This window comes from Gavia stellata, chromosome 4, assembly GCF_030936135.1.
Source record: "Gavia stellata isolate bGavSte3 chromosome 4, bGavSte3.hap2, whole genome shotgun sequence".
Lineage (NCBI taxonomy): Eukaryota > Metazoa > Chordata > Aves > Gaviiformes > Gaviidae > Gavia > Gavia stellata.
The window spans coordinates 60,012,516-60,026,191 of NC_082597.1; the positions used below are offsets into that span (position 1 = coordinate 60,012,516).

The 13,676-nt window shown below is 38.8% G+C and overlaps 1 protein-coding gene across 3 annotated transcripts in view; it reads left to right on the plus strand.

Moving 5' to 3' along the window:
* Window positions 1-867: 867 nt before the first annotated feature.
* Window positions 868-13,676, plus strand: part of LARGE1 (LARGE xylosyl- and glucuronyltransferase 1) — a 208,959-nt gene continuing 196,150 nt past the window's right edge. For all 3 annotated transcript variants that reach the window (XM_059815933.1, XM_059815936.1, XM_059815935.1), the window contains exon 1: window positions 868-1,021. In XM_059815933.1, the coding sequence (XP_059671916.1) occupies window positions 916-1,021 (106 nt within the window). In that variant the 5' untranslated portion in view covers window positions 868-915. The remainder of the gene's footprint in view (window positions 1,022-13,676) is intronic.

Genomic DNA, 13,676 nt, shown 5'->3' on the forward strand with positions numbered 1-13,676 from the left:
CTTTCCTCCCCTTTTTTTTAAAAAAAGCAAAAGATGTGAAACATTTTCTTTATGCTCTGCATGCCTGCACTGGTGTGGGAATATTCATTTTCCTGTGAATAAAAGTCATCAGATTATTTTGCCATCTTGGCCTCTGTGAAATGCAGAACAATAATTTAAACAAATTAAGATTCTTTTTTTTTTCTCATAAAAACAATGGTACTCTCCAAAATCCCCTTCTTTTCTAATAGCATACAGTCTGAAGCTCCTGATAGTCCCTTTTGTGCCTAAGAAAGCTTCCTTGCCCATTTTGCTCTTTCTCTTTTCCCCTTTTATATAGCAGTTCATCAGCATTGCTTTTTGATTAGCAAAGTGGGTCATTTTAATAACATCCCTCTGCCTCCAAACTTTACCTTTAATTTTTCAGTTCACTCTCTTGGGTGCATGACCACCTGCAGCCAGCTCATTGATTCACTGGTGTGACTTTTGCTCTTTGGGAGCAGGGGAAGAAATACAGGTGGCTTTCTCTTATCTGCCCAGAGGCACCACCACACATAGGTATCAAAGAACCAATAGTTTCTGTAGAGTAAAAGGGTGGTGAAAAAACAAATAAAGGTGATGTCATCTCTTTGTAAGATTAGCTCTGTGTGTGTTTAGGTGATATGATGCATTTCATTGACTTACTGTCTTAGTCTGACTTCTAAAACTTGGTTTATTATTAAGTAGTCATGGATAATGTTGAAATGGGTACTGCTTTGCAATTAACCCTATTTTTAGCCTTGTTCTTTTAACTCTTCAGGAACACCTTTCTGTGGAGAGATAAGCTGTTAAAACATTTTTTCCTTTCCTTTTCAGGCAGTAATATGTGGGAGGCTGTGGATTATTTGCTTCCGACATAGGAACAGCACTGGGTTGGGAATCTGCACTCCTGAGAGAATGCTGGGAATCTGCAGAGGGCGACGGAAATTCCTGGCTGCCTCTCTGACTGTCCTTTTTGTCCCAGCCATTACATGGATTTATCTGTTTGCTGGGAGTTTTGAAGGTAGGAGGGGAATAATGGCTGGGGGTGGGGGGTGGGTTACTGAATGATTTTTATCAGGGCAGACAAATGCAGATCAGTCATCACTGATTTTATTTAAATAAATCTGGTTTGGCTTGCATAGGAAGTAGTTCCCAAGATGCAGATTTCAACAAAGGGCCTTCCTTACCATGTTCTTATTGCTGAGGAGGAGGTAATTGCCTGCCCCAGTTACTTGATTTTCCTCTCATCTTTGAACTTTTTCTTAAAAAATGCAACCAAAAAACCTCACCTTACTCATTTCTTCTCTGTGTTTTCTAATTTTTAAAAGTTGATCTATCCTATGCCCTGTAAGATTTTACTTTTAATTAAAATTAACATCTCATTTCAGATCTGCCCTTAATGTTATTTTAAAGTGTTAAAAAGGCATCTGTACGTGTTCTGGGCACTCTTTACACAGCTCTTGTTTTTATGGACCTGTGTGTTAGACTTCATATGTATGGATGACATGGGCCACTGAGTCTGATTTTGGGACACGAAACGGGAAGTGTATCTAGGTACAAGAGCATGGACGGCCTACAGTACAAGTGAGGGAAATGTGTGTCTGGCATGGTTCTTTGCATAGTGGGCTCTGCTAGGTATTGGTCACTCAGCTGCAGGCTTTCTCTTGTCCTGTGGTCCAGTGTGCTGCTGCTCACTGGACCAGGGAACACATGGTGTTACCTAGTTTGTAGAATGTTGGACAATGGTGAGACTCTATTCTATGAGGTGTAAATGTAGCAAGAAAGAATTCTGTGAAATGTTTTATGGGCTCCTGATTTAGTTATATAAATGCCTGCATGGCCCAAACTTGCAAAAACGTGAGGCTCTTTTCTTGGCTTTGTGTGAAGATTATTAGTCCTGGACACTGCATCTATGCTTATTGTGCTAGAAGACTGAACACAGAAAATCAGTGAATACCTATATAAAATCTCTTTATATAAAATCAATTTGAATCCATATCCCACTGGGTAGTGGTGAGCTGCTATATCTGGAATATCTTTCTGTCGTCTTCTTACTTTAGATGGACATCCTCAAGTTTATAGCTACATTGACTTGCAGCTATATAACTGGCACTTCTTATAATCACACTTGGATTAACCACTTTGCCTTTTAAACTGTCTATCTGATGAACTTTTTTTTCTGGCCTTAAAGGAGTTCAGTAGTGATACTTCAGTTAGGTGAGGTTAGAAGATGCTGGATCTCTTATTTTTGTTACTTTGTAGCTTGTTGCTTTTTTTTTTTTCTTTTTTTGAGATGGAGCATTTTATTTTTGGCAATAGGTGTGTTATTTCAGCAAGAGTAAAAAAACCTGTTCAGCCTTTATAGACTTAGCGCAAGGAAAGGTGTTTCAGCCTTTTAAAGACTGTTAAAACACTAGTTTACAGTCTGATAATTTTAAAAAGGCATTGTTTAAAATGGCAAGTGTCTTTCATGGAACCTTGGCTGATGAATTTGTGCTTTGTTTCAAAACAAAATTGGATTCCAAGTTAAATTACAAGTAAGAACATGTAAAGATTTTCAGTGTTTATTACATACATTTCTGAATTATTTCCATGCCAGGTACAAATACTTGCTTATGCAAATTTATTTGGTTAAAATTTTGCCTTAATGGGCAGTAACTCTATAAGCTCATTCTAGAATGAAACACTTACAAGATTCATGTTAAATTGAAAATATAAGGGGTGCTGGCTGCATAGTTGAAAACTAATGATTGGCAGGCAGAACAGTACTGATTTTGTTTCATTTTTAAAAGCTGAGCAAATGCAGGCCTCACCTTTTTGCTTTTAGAAGAATAGTATGCTGTAATGACTATTTTAATTGTGTCCACAATTGATAATGGCTTGCTACTTTAAATTCTTGTGTGTGTAGAATCCTTTGTTTTTACAGAAAGCTCAATACAAATCTTGAAATTTGCTGTTACATGGTATTTGAAGTGACTTAAAGCTCTCAGTGTGAATTAATCTTAAATGCAAAGCAGGGTGCAAAGCCCATTACCTGTTAAGAAGCCTTGCACTGGAAAAGGGCAGGAAATTATATAAAGTTAGTAACTCTCTCTGTTATTTTTCTGTATCTGTTTTCTTTTTCTTTTAATTTTTGGATGGGGCATGATTTAATCTTCATTGGTTAAAAACTAAGGTCAGTTAAAATATTTATTTAACCAAGTAATAGCTAGCATTTTCCTTAACTTGTAGGTATTATGGGCAGAGAGTTAAAGCCATTTTGTCATCTGACTTCTTGTTTTGTACTCCACTATGGTTCACACAATTTACTTACATTTTAAGCTCTCTGTGTATACTGGAGTAAAAAATGTCCCACAACAGCATTGTGCCTTGATTTGAAACCAGCAGGAGTGAAGAATCCTCTCTGTCTTCTGGCATTAGTTTCTTTGGTTGATCACAGGCCATGCTAGAAGTTTTCTTTTCATTTCATCTGGTTTTAGATTTAAGTAAATGATTCTTGTTACACTTTTCTCCACTAAGTTAAAGAAATTGTCAGTACCTGCTATCTTCATAGACCCACTTAATTATTCAGGGTGGAAGGAACCTCAGGAGTTCTCTGGTTAAACTCCTGCTCAAATCAGGGTGGGCTTTGAGATCAGGCAAGTTTTTTTAGGCCTTTAGCCAGTTGTGTCTTGAAAACCTCCAAGGACAGAGACTACCATGGCCTTCCTGGGCAACTTGTGCCACTGCTTGGCTGTCCTCAGGTGGAAGAGTTTCTCCTTATATCTAGTTTGAACCTCCCTTGCTTCAGTTTATGTCTGATGGCACTCATACCCTCACCATGTATTGCTGTGAAGAGCCTGGCTCCGTACTCTTGCAGCTTGCTTGTAGGTACTGGGGGGCTGCTGATAAGTCCCACAGAGCCTTCTCTTCTCCAGGCAGAACAAGCCCAGGGCAAGCGCTTCAGCCCCTGTACAACTTGATGGCCCTATGCTGAACTTGATCAATGTCATTCTTATATTTGGGAACCCAGACTGGACACAGTGTTCCGGATGTGGTCTCATGAGTACCAAGTAAAGGGGAATGGCCACTTCCCTCAGTCTATTTGCTATGTTCCTGCTGATACAGCCCAGGATGCCATTGGCTTTCATCACTGTCCAGGCATGCTGCTGGCTCATGTTTCATGTTCTGTCCACCAGGACTACAGGTCCTTCCAAGCAGGACTAGTCCACAGCCTGTGCCATTATGAGTGGGTTACTCCTTCCCACGTACAGGGTTTTGCTTTGTTCATTCCTCCAGCCTGTCTAGGTCCCCCTGGGTGGCACCCTTGCCTGTGAGTGTATTGACTGCAACCCCTAGGCTTGGTGTCATTTGCAGTCTTGATAGGGGTGAGTTCTGATTTCTCCTTTGAATCATTGATAAAAATATTAAAAAGGACTGGTTGCAGAATAGACACTGAGGAACTCCACGTGTAACTGACTTCCAGACAGAGCATGAATGAGTAACCATCGTGCTTTGAGCACAACATTCCAGCTAGTTTTTCACCCATCTAGTAGTCCACCCATATAGACTGTAAAATCCCAACTTGAATACGAGGATGCTGTGGGAGACCATGTTGAAACCTGTGCTCCCTTTCAAGGGAGATCGCATCTACTGGTCATCTGTTATACACAGATCTAGTCATTTCATCACAAAAGGCAGTCAGATTGGTCAAACATTATTTACCTTTGGGGAATCCATGCTACTTATTCCCCTGTCAGGCCTGGGTATGTTTCCCTTTGAAGGTACTTACATATAGTAGTCAAATCACTTCTCAGTCTTTTTTTCAGTAAGCTAAAAAGGTTGAACTAGCTGAGTTGTCATAGCAAAAAAATTCGTCCTCTTTTTTTAATATTCCTTTGCAGTTTTTTGTTTGTTTATTTGTATGTTTCAGGGCTCCAGAATCAAATCTCTCTCTTCAGTACTGATATCTACAGTGCTATGTCCTAAAATTATATGTTCTCGATGTAATTAGGAATTATATTACTCATCCATGTATTTATATCTAAGAACTTAAGTTATTCATTTGCCATAGCATGGCAGTGGGATCACATTTAGAAACCCTTTATAAACTCTTTGTTAGTGAATCTGTAATATAAAATATGCCCTAATGTAATCAGTTCCCATGTTCTGCTTTTTAAATAGTTTGCAATTCTATAGGACAGAATTTTGTTTCATTTTGGGTTTTGTTTCTCTCGTCAGAAAGTACATTGCAGCCTGCTACTTCACAGCTGTCACTCAGGCACTGCCAGTAAGACCCTTCCTTTGGAATATTCATTGGAGGTGGCATTACCCAAGCTGTGACAGCAACAGCTACTAAAAGCCTCATTAATCATGTATAAATGTCTATTAAGGTTATGAACTAGAATATTAAAGCAGATTTTGAATATTGTATAACCTTTGAATGTACCTGGTTACTGTTGTTGTTTCTAATAGCGCACAAGGACAGCATAATTTCAGTTACCAGTTACTTTGAATGAAAAAGCTAATTGTTAAAACATTCTTAAGTTACATTCAAGGTAATAGAGTAGGAAGGGTGGAGTGCATTTAAAACTGGGAAGAGGAGATAATCAAACAATATATTGTGAATTTTCATTAGAAGGAAAATAGCAATTTCACTAACCAACAGTAGCTCCAGGAACAGCATCATTTTCCTAGCCACATGCGGCAGTTTCCTATCCCCTTTAGCATGAAGGTCATGTAAAATGGAGGCTTGGAACTGTAATTTGACGCTTGCTCTCTAGATTACTGATTCCTCAAAAAAGTGTCCACTGTAGCTATGTGGCCTCAGCAGATTCACAGTCACCTCCATTTTGACAGGATGAAAATACCTTGAATTGTCAGTTTCTGTGTGGTGGATCCACTTCAGGTTGAAAGCCATGAAGTGTGTGTGTAGGGCTCCTGTGTAGAACATATTTCACAAGAAAGGAAGAGTCAATAACGTAACCTTAAGATGAAAACTTGAGAAGTTTTCTGAGATCATGCAGGGAGTCTGTGAGAGAGCAGGAAGTTGAGTCTGTTTTTTCTTAACTGCCAGGGCAACATTTTAAAAACAGAGCCTGCCTTCTTTCCTGGGACTTGCTTTCCTTGATTGTCCTCTTTTCACTCCAGTGTTGGACAACTATCATTCTCTGACAGTACCGTTTAGACCAAGTAATCTGTAGAGACATGATTGAAGCCAGAGTTGGGCAAACACCTCGTAAAATACAATAAAGTGAAATGAAGGAAGGCTGCAAGTATTCATCTTAGTATTTAAATGGATTCACTTTGATGCTGTTCACACTCTTTTTGTGTATGCTTTCCATAAATATTCTAGTGAATATGTTAATTGGGAAGACTGTCTACAGAAACAATGAATAACCAGTTTTAATATTCATGGGAAGCAGATTTTGAAATCTTATTTGTGAATACTTGAATCAGAAAACTGATTCTGGGAGTTCAGCTTTCTCTAGTTAAGTGCCAAAAGTTTATCACATGATCTATGTGCATGATGAAAACTGCCTGAATTTTTAATGCTTGCAATGAGTTGCTCATAGGAAGAGGCAAACAAATAATTAATTGCTAAAATGTCTATCATACACTTGCAACTGATGAACAAACATCAGAAAATAATCCCTTCACAGACAATGTAATCAAAAAGGGGCAAAATCTAAAATTGCCTTTTTCATTATGATTTGCTCAGTTTGCCTGAAATTTATCTGCTGTGTGTCTCAACAGGATTAAACAAGAAAACTTAATCCAGTGTCCTTTTAAAGTAGAAGTTTCAACCTCTGTATTGATCCTATCTTTTTAATAAAGTTCTGAGGAAAGAGGTTCTGAAAGGGACCTCTGCATATAATAAGGATGTTACTGTGATGGGTGCCTGAACAGGTTTACAAGAGATGTGTTTTAGTTAAGATTGGCTTCATAGCAACCCCTTCATAAAAGCTGCTTCTGTGTACATTTCCATTCTGGAGTAAATAGTGGTGGTTTACTCCTCTCTTGTTATTTTTTTTTAGGAGATATGCTGAGAATTGTCACTTTCTGGCAGAAACATAAAGGTCAGAATGAAAAGGAATTCTTTGAGCAGGAATAAATTGCCAGCTTCTTTGGCACAACAGCTTACACTGAGTATAATCTGTGGGATTTCTTAAGGTTTTTGTTTCATCTTTGTCTTCCTCATTCTTTGAGCAAACTTTTGGGAAAAATGCAGTCTATAAAAGTTGAGTTATGTAAAGGTGAACAAATTCCTTCCAAGAAGAAGGGACATCTGGATGTCTAAATTCTGTTAGGGCTGCATGGAAGACTAGCAGTAGGAGAGCTATTTCCTGATTATTCCTCTTTTTCTGTTTCGAAGCTAGGTACTTGCTAACTTTATAGTAAAAAAGTTTTTCTGCAGAAAAACAGAAAAGCAAGATGAACTCAAATGTCTTGTTTTTTTAAAAAAGCCAAACCCCTAAGAAGTAGTGTTTGGCTTTTTGAAATAAAATGTGTAGTTTATAAGTACACCAGACCTTCTTTGAGTGCTGGAACTAACGTAGCGTGACTTGCTGTGATTGATGTCATGCAGCTGATTGATGTTGAAGTTGCTTTTCCCACAATTAGGGCATTTATAAAATCTAGCTCCCATATGGGTCTCCTGGTAACTAAATAAATCTTGAGCTCATGCTGAAGTGTACTTCTCAATGGTAAAATGTATAGCAACTCTCATCTCTCTCTCTGTGTTCCTTACAATTGTAGAAGCTTCATTACCTCTGACTTCTTTCCTTCTAATAATATAATCTGAAATGAGCTTTGGGGGCTTTGGGGGCAAACAGGCAAGCAGGTCAACAAATGTATACGTACAGGATGAAAAAAATAACCTAAAATATAAATGTTTTAAAAGATTAAAATGAAAATTTAATATTTTGATTATGTGAATGTTTCAGTTAAGTCAGAACAGTTAACTTACAATATTTGATTTTTGTGGAGTTTTTGTGTTTAAAATGTGTGGGGTTTTTTTCAAATCAGGAAAGAGTTTGAAATCAGAATCTTTCTTGTTAGACAGCAAATTGCATCTGTAGTGTCTTCCAGTACTTTTGAAACTTACATTTTGAATATTAATTTAAATGTGTATAATACCAGAAGGAGAAGGAGTCAAGTTAAAAATAAATTTGAAGAAGTACTTCACACGTCATGTATGGTCATTCTTATGTTCTGCAGATAATGCTCTGGCATGGTTTAGGAAAAGCAACTCAGTGTGAAGGTTAATATTCTGATATTGGATGGATGTGTTTTAGGTGTGCTTAGCTTAAGAATACCAGTATCTTCAACACATCTCTTTATTTTCCCTCTTTACCCTTTTCAAATATTTTTCTGTCATGACAACCATTGAGTTGTTCAATTGAGTAGTTATTTCCCTCACTTGAAGTTTTACCTCTCTTGTGTTGCTTTGCCTTCTGCAGTTCTTGTTTTGAGACTTTAATCTACTCCAGATGCGGCCTCACCAGGGCAGAGTAGAGGGGGAGGATAACCTCCCTCAACCTGCTTGCCACACTCCTCTTGATGCACCCCAGGCTGCCATTGGCCTTCTTGGCCCCAAGGGCACGTTGGTGGCTCATGGTCATCCTGTTGTCCACCAGGACTCCCAGGTCCCTTTCCACAGAGCTGCTCTCCAGCAGGTTAACCACTAACCTGTACTGATGCATGGGGTTATTCCGCCCCAGGTGCATTACCCTACGCTTGCTTTTGTTGAATTTCATAAGGTTCCTCTTTGCCCAACTCTCCAGCCTGTCCAGGCCATGCTGAATGGCAGCACAGCCTTCCGGTGTGTCCGCCACTCCTCCCAGTTTTATGTCATCAGCAAACTTGCTGAGGGCACACTCTATCCCTTTTTCCAGGTCATTGATGAATATATTGAACAGGACTGGACCCAGTACTGACCCCTGGGGAACACCGCTTGTTACACACCTCCAACTAGACTCCGTGCCACTAATCACAACCCTCTGAGCTCTATCTATCAGCCAGTTTTCAATCCACCCCACTATCCGTTCATCTAACCCATACTTCCTAAGCTTGCCTATGAGGATGACATGGGAGACAGTGTCGAAAGCCTTGCTGAAGTCAAAGTAGACAGCATCTACTGCCCTCCCCTCATCTGTCCATCCAGTCATGCCATCGTAGAAGGCTATCAGATTGGTCAGACAGGACTTCCCCTTGGTGAATCCATGTTGACTGCTTCTGATAACCTTCTTTTCCTCCAGATGCTTTGAGGTGATGCCCAGAAGGAGCTGTTCCATCATCTTTCCAAGGATGGAGGTGAGGCTGACTGGCCTGTAGTTTCCTGGGTCTTCCTTCTTGCCCTTTTTGAAGGCTGGAGTGATGTTGGCTTTCCTCCAGTCCTCAGGCAGCTCACCTGTTTTCCAGGACCGTTCAAAGATGATGGAGAGTGGCCCAGCAATGACTTCTGCCAGCTCCCTCAGCACTCGCAGGTGCATCCCATCAGGACCCATGGACTTGTGGATGTCCAGTTTACTAAATTGCTTGTTCACATACACTTGAATGGAGATGTGATTAATTAAGTCTTTCTGTAGAATGCAAATGCCTTTAACCAAACAATTGAAATCTACTATTTATTTCCTTTAAATTGTATGATTTTTTTGCCCAAGAGCTGCCTCATAGTAACCTGACTTCAGAGCCTCTGATGGTGACTCACAGCTTTATTTTGAGTTTCTTGCTTTAGGAGATTTAAGAGCAAAACGCACCTCAGTTATTTCTGTCTTCTTTTCCTCTCCCCAATGTTAAACATTCTCATATGCCCCCTTTCTCTTCAGCTAATATACTTGCACCTCAGTGATTTGATATTAATAGGAAAGATTAAGCAGTTTCAGCTCATCAGAGAAGAGATATTAATCATCATCAGGCCCAATGAGAAGTTTAATTTTCCGCTTCTCTTTTTTCACTAAGCTCTGGCGGCTGTCACTCGCACCGATGTCTGCGGGACATTTAATAATCTGCTTCTGAAGATGCATTTCAGTGGTTTCTCTCCTTTTATTTCCTCTGTCAATCTCAGTGAGTTTCATCATTGCAGGCTTTAATTGAAGACCACTGTCAGGAGATGGAGAGAAGAAAATTCTTCCTTGAACAAAGCTATTTGAGGGACTCGTGGTTTTTATTGTATTCAGAAGGAAGATGAGTTAAATCAGGATATTGAAAACTATGGGAATTGTTGTTTTGGTATGTGACTCACTACGAGTACCCTTCAAAAATGTTATATCCTCCCTGTCTCCAGCTCCTGTTTGTACACATTTATTTATTTGTGCCTCAGAAGTATGGTTAGATTTGTGGTGCAATACAGATGTGGAGCACACAGAATCAAGGGATGACAAGAAAGAAACCACATAGAAAACTTCACAAATTACACCAGTACAATTACATTGGTCTATGTCATTGTTGTGGATAGCATTATTGCAGTGTAAGAATGGCTTTTGCCAACTCAGTTAAAACAGCTTCCAAAATTACATATGTACCAATAAAAGCAGTCATGTGGGATACTATGCTAGTTGACATAGCAATAGCTGTTTAAAATGGCATGTCATCTTAGACTGGCACAAGCTTATCTTACAGAGAAGCCCTAAACGTAACAGAATACTTTTCTGAGATGATGCTACTACTGTCACCTGTTAACTACAATAAGACAGTGAAGTACTGTCTGTATAGGTGTTAAAGTGCAATTTGCCTATCCCAGCTATTTGGGGGGTTGTTTTATCAACTTCTAAGTAGCTTTAAAAGCAGAAGCTCTCCATTAGGAGCAGCATGTTACAGTTTTGTAAATCAGAGAAGAACAGATCAGACTTAGATGAAGCAACACAGGGAGCACAAAAGCAAAATGGTTAGTCTTCTGTATGTGTCAGATAGACCTCATTTATTAGTGGATTTGCTGGTTGAACGGTGATGTAGCTGATTAATTTGTGCAGCACATGCTGTGAAATCACTTAAGTAAAATTTTAAGCAGTTTGTAATTGTGGATGCTACTGTACTTGCTTTACCAGCTCTGGATGCCTGCTTTTGAGTCAGTGTTTCTCCTGTTTAAAAAACAGGCCCCTTCCAATTTGAAGCGGCTCAAGTTGAGCACCTGGGAACTTTAATCCAATATCAGTCATTAATTTTAAAAATCTGTGCAGAAAAGACTGATACTTTGCTGTACTAGGGGGATTGATTTATTCCCTCTTGCCAGGAAGACTCTTGTATTACTTGCTTTTTTTTTAGCTTCCAAAAAGGCCTCTGTCTACACCACTCACTTGGGATGAGCCTTGTAACTGCAGCAGGCCTCTAAGTTTTCTAGTCATGGAACCTTCTGAGCTTTATTAAAAATGGCCTTTTAAAAAGAACTTTTTTGCAATCAATAGTCACTTTTCCACCTTGGGGACTGAAGCAGAATAGGCCAGTAAATCAAGACAAAATAACATTAGCTTAGAAAAAATTGCTATTACCCATTGCGATTGCTACCACTAAAGAAAGGGCAGAACCCCTTCCCGCAACAAATCTACAACAATTAGTACTGTTTTTCTTTTAATTGGCATGATAATTTATTTTGCGGGTTGACTCAAGGAAGCCAGTTCTAGAATAATATTGTCAACATGAAGCAAAGCATAGTGGTATTTTTTGGGGAAAAAATGTTTAGCGCATACTGGACTGCACTCTGTGAGCATATCTGGTGTACAGAGGAGGATAAGACATGTAATTTATTTTTTTTTAAGGGTAAGCTATTGTCCTTGGAAACAAATTGTTTGGGAAAACATTTGTGTATTTAAACAGACAGTTATATTTTTAATAACTAAATGATCCTTTACCTTACCTGTCCAGCAGTTAATTACAAGGAGTAGGGAGGAATTATTATATTATTTGGATATTGCTTAGAAGTATTCCACTAAGGTCCTGGTGTTTTTGTTACAGTTTGGCTGCACAGAAGTAATGGAAAAATCTGAACCATTTCTGAACAGGGGATGTGTTTGTGCTAATTACAGTTTGGCTGCACAAAAGTAACATAGTTGATTTAGGAGCTGTGGTGGAATAGAGACTCTGCTTAGAGGCAGACAGGAAATGAAAAGCTTTTACTGGTGGAAAGATTATCCATGGTAATTTTAAGTGGTGCTTGTTGGAAGAACCAGATTTTCAGCGAGTGAGACTAGGAATTGCAAAAAGAAAGGGTATTTAAGGGTAATTCAAGTCTCTCTAGACCTCCCAGCACCTTTTTTTATCAGTCTAGCTCAAGAGCTGAGGCTCAACGCCCCCAGTAAGACAACTGGTAGTTATGTGGTTAAAAATAGTATGAAGAATAAAATAACTGAAAGACAATGACTGGAACTTGATACGGAAGTTGTATTCTGCCTCTGTACTCCAAACAACAGTTCCAGTGTATCACAAAATAATCAACTTAAGAAATAATTAGAACACTTAAGTTTTGTGTGATTGTTTTCTATACATATATAAAAGGACTGGTATACTTCTGGATGCTAAAACTGAAGAAGAGGAAGAAAAGTTAAGAGACTGAACTGAAAGAGTCAACATTGTCATTATTTCAAGGCGTCTGGTTGAACATGAACATGAGATAATGGCTGTGAGAATCCAGAATACAGGCAAAACCACATTCCTACTTAATACTATTGATTATTTGTCTCCAAAGAAAACAGCATAATGTTGTTACCAAGTTGATGGAGATGTCAGCCAAGGATACAGGAGAAAAAAGTATATGAGGACATCTTTGCTGCTTCTTCAGATAGCAAAAATGAGGTAAAAAAGATCAGAACTTCACACATGCGGTAATGTGAGACGTTTGAAGTATTATTTCTGAAGATGTTTGTTGAGAAAGAAGTGTATCTTAGTACTGTCCTAAAGCATATGGTAGAAGGTCAAACCTCTTTCCTGGCTGTTTAAAGAGAGAAAGGTTGATAAATAGTGAAAATCTCAGGAAGATGAGGATTGCACATTTGTATTCAATGCTGCAAGCCAACTAGACTCTTCATTGTATACAGAAGTAGATTTGATCCGAACATAACAAGTTACAGCCTTACAGTGGACTCTTATGTGATTGTCACTGCTCTGGAACTAGATCTTGGACTTTTAATAAATACTCCTAAGAAAGCTGAATTTGACACTGGAAGGTAGTAGGTAATGTATATATGTCAGTAGCCACAGGCAAAATTTGATAGACCTTGCTAGTTATTAGAATGGGAGACTTAATTGTATTTTTCCATTCCTTTACCAAATTGAGAGCTTTCTAAATACACAAGGCAGGGCAGAGCTTTTCAGATGAACAGCTACTGTTAATACCAATACAAATGTTTTTTATCAGATCAACAATACATTTAGGATGAAAATCAGAGGAAAATATCTGTTCATCAGATCAGTACACTTCTGGCACAGACTCTCCGTGGGATTAATGAAAGGCAAAAAGTTCTCACTATTTCTGAGGCAAAACTTGAGCTGTTTAAGAAAGGGCTTATATGATATATCAGCATGGGACAACTGGGCCTTAGTTCAATAACTGAAAAGGTCCCTTCTAATCCTGTGTGGTATCTTTGCAAATAAATACCCTTTTTGCTTCATGGAACCCTCTTGGGTTCCACTGAAGAGGCAATAATCTCCTTTGCTAGAGAAGGTGTATTATTTGGAGATTATGTTTTGGCTTCTTCGTGGTT